The following is a 6,000-nucleotide window of genomic DNA, read 5'->3' as shown; positions in this document are numbered from 1 at the left end:
AGCAATGCAAAAGAGCAAAAGAATAAAATGAGTTTTTGTGCTGAAAACTGCACCAATTCGAAATCACGATGGTTAGAGAATGTTAAATGTTCAATATCCCTAATGGAATGCGTGTCTTCGCCAAAAATTACAAAATACGATGTTATATTAATAATGCAAATGAACGTCAAACTTTGAAATATAGTCTGAAATGAGATGTTATTATCATTGAGACAACAGGGGTATACAAAAAAATCCGATTGTAGCTTACAGCAGCTGACTATTTAGGTTTAGTTTATAACGTTGTGGACGGCCACCAAGCGTCCTCACGGCTGCGCGCGCATCTAGTTTTGTTGGTAAACGGGAAACCCGTGTATAGGCTATAGGCTATATCATTGGTGGAGCCCAGCATAACTGGATATGTATAGGGCCAACACAATATGTAGGTCTTCCCTATGGGCCTCCTGATTGAAAAAAAAAACAAACATTGAGACAAGGCATTATGTCTACTGTATAATGTAGGCTGCAATTGTAAGAATGGTAATGACCTTCAGAGTTATTTATTGTCTCCAGATACACATTTAAATATAGAATCGGATGGTCTCCTGATGTGTGTATAAAAAAATTAAAACGAACATTTCAAATGTGTGTTACAGTATGTTGCTAAACTTACAGATAAATCCACATCATTTCCATGTTATGATTCATATTTTCTCTCACACACCTTTTAATTGTTTACATCATCTGCATGTTCTGAGATTTGTTTAATTGTGTGTATGTGACATTCTGATTTTGTTTAACGTTGTAGGTAAATACACCTCCTGAGAATTCTTATTTCATCCTCAAAATTGGATTATTCATGTGCATAAAGTACATATTAAGAATAGGTAACTAACCTAAATAACTAACCTCAACAATGTGCCCCCATTGCCCTTTAAAGGAAAGAAAAACACGAGGTCTCAATTACATATTGGAAGGTTGTGGAATTCCATCTTCTAATGGGACAGGTATCTTATATAAATTAGAACTGCATATAATTGCAGAACCTGTTCACCAACAATGACAGAAAGTAGAAGAGGGCAACACATAGATTATTAAATCTAATAGGCCCATAGGAGATTTATTATGGACATGATCTCTAGAACCTCCATGAGCTCCTATATGGAGAAGTATAATTGTTGAAGTGGTGACTTCCTATTGCAATACTGTATAGCCTTTTTTTTTATTATTTGTTCGGTGATATATGTCAATAATAACGGTTTATGTAGTTTTTACTGGCCTTCATCGGTCATCTGTCTGATACGGTTTATTCAGTTTTCCCTCCAAGACAGAACACATGCTTTCTTGTGAGAGCAAGGGTCTGTGAAGACCAGGCATTTAGAATTTCCATACGTAATACTCCTATTATATGTGCATTAGAAAACACAGATTTTCCCAAGATCTAAAAGGTGACTATATAATTTGCAAGCGACTGTATGAACATGTCAAGGAGTCAGTGCAGAAACCAAAGATTTTGTGCATATAGGCCTACCTGTCCCTTGACATTGTGACATCTGCTTCAGTGGTACAATGCCAGTTGATCTACTTTCTTACCAACTAATCCTGTAATAGGTCCATTGAAGTGTTTTAACACCTTCATATTTATTTCACACGGGCCACACAAGCATACAACACTGCCAAAAGGACCCAGTGAGACACAAATTTATGACAAAAAAAAGCTCTCAGCAAAGAGCCGTTTCACAGGTCTAGGTCAAACCTGGCCGAATGTTCCAGATGTTGACTTAATTAGGCGTTGATAATTCTGTGGCAAGTGCAGCAACCTCTCAACACTGTCGCTGGATGTGAAATGGAGCTCAGTGTGAATGTGCAGATGAGAAGATGAAGTCATCCATTTTCTGGAATCACCGGCTCCCTCAGGCACCGCAGAAAACCACAAGGCAGGTGCGGAGATTTTTCTTGCGGTAAATTGCTTTGATGTTATTAGAGGGTGGAGAGAAAAATCTAGATGAACTGGAGATGAGGTTGGAGGGAGGTTAACGTTGCAGACAAATGGCCCAATAAAAGGGAAATTGAGATGAATAGCAGTGACTACGACATTAGGTAAGGCCGGGATAAAATTGACTCCCCCCTATGGCTCCCAACCAAGCAGTGTCTTCAACTCACCATCTGCCATATGTATGCGGATGCACATGTTAATAAATACTTGTACCAGCGACACGGTGGCAGCTAAAACCACCCATGTGTGGAGAGGACGCTTTGTTTGCTGTAAACATTTATTTGTTTTAAACAGAAATAAAAATGACTTGTGTTTGCAGACACAGCCTCTCAGAAGTCACACACATTCTTTCAGAAATAAAAAGGAAAAAAAAATATATTTATTTATATATATATCTTTAATATCTCAAATTGTATAAATGTGCAAACTTTTTTTCCCAGTGACCCAGCAGATATATAATTTATAAAGACCTCATAGTGAAGTATTTGACACAATATACACTGTATAAGGTGGCATGTGTCAGGGTAGATGGGAGATTGTAACCATTGGAAATTGACCAAAAACATGTGCAACGCAAAGGAGTCGATGGCTTTTGTGAAATGAGGTTATCTACAGGCTTTTCAACACAAGGCTTTTTGGCTTGTGTTTGGACGTTTTACAAACATTCATTGAGAAAACGAAGCAACTATCGAGACGTTATAAATTATTTACAAAAAACACGATGTGGGTCTTCACTGTAAAACGTGTCTCCGTTTTCTTCCGTTGAGAGAAGAGAAGCAGACATTTGGTAGAAGGCACAACAACAGAGACCTAACGTGCAGCCGCAGGCTTCACCGAGTGACCACTGGCATGTGAGATGGCGAAATCTTTTGCACCTGTGGATGAGGAAAGGTGAACGGTTGGGGAGAGGGTGTGGGATTAAACAATCATTGAACTGAGGTTCAGGTCTGAAAATGTATTTCACAAATAAAATTTCGAAATAAAAATCCTCCTAAATAACATACAAACAAACAAACAAACAAAACAACGAGGCTGCCATTCGACATATTCCTATCAATTCTCAAGAGAGCTGACAGAATTCTAGATTTCATTCAAGTTTTTTTCTGTCTATGTTTTTAAATGTTCTTGTGGCTTCAGTTATTTTCCTTTTTTTTTTTCTTTTTTCAGTGTGTAGAGGAAAACCTAAACCGCCACACATTTGTAGAAATCAAAAGGGGGAAAAGAATCACAAACTTATCACAGTCTAATTTCAAATGGAACTGGATGTAGATAGTCATGGCAACGGAGCATTGACAGGGCAGAGGGAAGATTCTGGTGGCTTTGGGTGTGTGTGTGTGTGTGTGTGTGTGTGTGTGTTTGTGTGCACGTGTGCATGCGTTGATGTGTGTATAGTTGGGAAGGGGGGTCCCTCTCACTGGGGAGCTGGCCTACTGAGGCCATGTCCTGTACTCAGACCGAGCCAGTCTGTAAGGACACAGTGTGGGCATGGTGGAGTGCGACTGCCCCCCCTCCCCCTCTGTGCCACCAGTCTGGAGTCACACACACGGCCCGTGGGCCTCAGAGGAGGCCAGGACTGCTTGCCATGGCTGGAGCGCTGTAGCGCGGGCACTGGCCTCAAGAGCCCCCCAACCCCTTGATGGGACATGTGCAGTGCCGGTCCCAGCTGCCCATCCAAAGAGTCAAGGTCACAGTTCCCTGAACAAGGGGTCCGCCTGCGTCCGGCCAACGCCTGGCGGCATGTTTGTCATCTCCAGGACCTGCTCGCTTACTGCCAAATACAAAGAGCACATTAAGAGATCAGCGTTAATAATCTCAGCTGAAATACACGTTTCATAGAAGATAAAAACAGCAAGATACTGGGGGCTTGCCCTTTTCTCAGACAAGTTTCAGACGTTTTCTAGACTTTTTCCAAATTGTTGTCCACTTGTAGTTTTGTGAGTCAAAAGGGTGTTAGGGTGTTAACTTTTGTTAGAAATCTGACTTTGGACATGTTTTGGCACAGTGTGGACTTTTTATGTGTACATTACTACGATAGACACTTCCTAACCTTTTCAAGACTTTCACTCAAATTTCCATACTTCTCCAGGTCTGGAAAAATGGCATACTATTCCAGACTTCCTAGACCTGCGCAAGCACCCTGTAGAAGACTGCCCAGGACAAAACTATGACCATTACCTGTTTCACCTACACTGAGATCTGCTGAAAGCGCTTTCCTTGGCTGCTTCCGCCCTCGACCTCCCTGCCTCATTCCTCCAGGCCCCTGGAACAGAATAAAGTCTTCAGCTGAAATCCTCAAGGTCTTTACAACCCAATATGACTTCAGTATGCATGACTAGCACACCTTAAAGGCACCCTTTTTTTACCTTAACATAAAGTTTCCAAAATCATTTTAATGGCACATAACCTCATAACATGACGAACGACACTTCTGTCATTGTCTAAGCGGCCCTCTATAGGCGCTTACCGACCTAGCAACTTTCTGTGACCCCCCGAAATCGAAACGGAAAAGCTGCTATGCTACACAAATTCTGATATCTTTCTACAGACTGCTGCTACTGTATATATGCTACTGTATATACTCCTAATGGTGTATTGTGTGATTACTGCAGGCCCACTGTAGGTGTGCGTCCCCGGGTGGCCTCACCTGGTGGTTGGGTGGAGCGTGGAGCAGAGGAGGATGGACTTGGGGATTGTACTGGAGGGGCTGACCAAGCAGAGGGTACCGGGGATCAGCTGGAAAGAGAGCGACAGTCAAGATCTCTGCACACGTATTAATGGCCAGCTCCGCCGCTTCACGACAGTGCTTAAGGATCTTCAAAAGAGGCTGGAAGCCTCTTACTTTAGGGGGGTGTTTTTAACGCACATTAATATTTTTGCTAAAAGTATATACAGCAATGTGGTATAGCAGAATATTTCAGCTAAACACTGAAAGGGGCCTTCATTCCTGATGAAGGACAACACCTACCTTGACCTGGACCGAATGATCTTGAGAACTGCTGCATGATGGGAAGGGTGGGGAGGCCCGGGCGTATGCTCTTCACGTTGGTCAAGTGTGCTGGGGACGGGGACTGGGAGGGGGAGGAGGAGGGGCTGCCCAGCTGAGGGCTACTCTGTTGGGGGAGAGCAACAGGAGGAGAGGGGGTCAGTATGAGACCTTATGGGACAGAGCGCCTCATGTCTAAATTAAGTCAACTAAAATGAACTATTAAAGCCACAGGGTTAGGGTTGGGGTAATAACGTCTGGACCACATCTTAAGTTCTTAATATTCAAATCAAATTCTGAATCTAATATTGTGAGTGACCGCACTTCTGCTCAAAGCAAGTTAGCCCTAATCTTAGAACATCTCTAGTACATTTATGGAATCATCTGTTCACTCCGTCACTCAAATATAGAGGAGAGCAGGAGGGGACTCCTGAGCATGGTTCCTGGACAGCACAGTGGGTGGTGCGGAGGAGGCACCATCAGTGGGGAGTGAGGGCCCACCTGTGAGGTGTCCAGGCTGGATAGGTCCGGGCCCTTGTGGTTCCTCCCGTGGTCCAGGCTGTAGTACTTGTTGTTCTTCCACTGGGGAGGCGAGTGGGTCTTGTGCTGATTGGGTGGGATGGTCAGCTGCATCATCACCATCCCGCCACCAGGGGGCGGAGGGCACGACACACCTGCACATCAGAGGAACATACATGTGAGCGTTCAAACAGACCTGCTGAGATTTGCAGCAAGGTTAAAAGCAAATACCCATTTTTTCCAACGCTGGCCGTTAATAGAAGATTTACAGGGATTTAGTAGTAGATGACGTCCAAATCCTGCTTCAGAATGACAAAATCACGTTTTCAGAATTACAGAGGAGGGGATTGTCAATTTGACTAGAAAAGAAATGCCCTTCCTATTATTTCACACGTGCTTAACCAGCTCTCACTACTTAAACACAATTATATAACATTCATCTACTGCTTTATTATTCACAGTCATCTCATAATTAGATTTCACTTGAAGTTGCGTGGAACAGAACAGGAATAACATTCCAATT

General features: G+C 42.9%; 1 protein-coding gene across 11 annotated transcripts in view; it reads right to left on the bottom strand.

Moving 5' to 3' along the window:
• Positions 1–2,355: 2,355 nt before the first annotated feature.
• LOC125291687 (R3H domain-containing protein 1-like) overlaps positions 2,356–6,000 on the bottom strand; it is a 45,946-nt gene continuing 42,301 nt past the window's right edge. For 10 of the 11 annotated variants that reach the window (XM_048238509.1, XM_048238511.1, XM_048238513.1 and 7 more), the window contains 5 exons: positions 5,460–5,632; positions 4,941–5,085; positions 4,620–4,708; positions 4,151–4,235; positions 2,356–3,743 (listed from right to left, as the gene is read on the bottom strand). In XM_048238509.1, the coding sequence (XP_048094466.1) occupies positions 3,661–3,743; positions 4,151–4,235; positions 4,620–4,708; positions 4,941–5,085; positions 5,460–5,632 (575 nt within the window). In that variant the 3' untranslated portion in view covers positions 2,356–3,660. The remainder of the gene's footprint in view (positions 3,744–4,150; positions 4,236–4,619; positions 4,709–4,940; positions 5,086–5,459; positions 5,633–6,000) is intronic. The other variant, XM_048238517.1, reaches the window with a different exon arrangement.

Source organism: Alosa alosa, chromosome 3 (assembly GCF_017589495.1).
Source record: "Alosa alosa isolate M-15738 ecotype Scorff River chromosome 3, AALO_Geno_1.1, whole genome shotgun sequence".
In the NCBI taxonomy this organism is placed as follows: Eukaryota; Metazoa; Chordata; class Actinopteri; order Clupeiformes; family Clupeidae; genus Alosa; species Alosa alosa.
The sequence above is the reverse complement of the archived record's forward strand: the minus strand, read 5'-3'. Positions and strand labels throughout refer to the sequence as shown.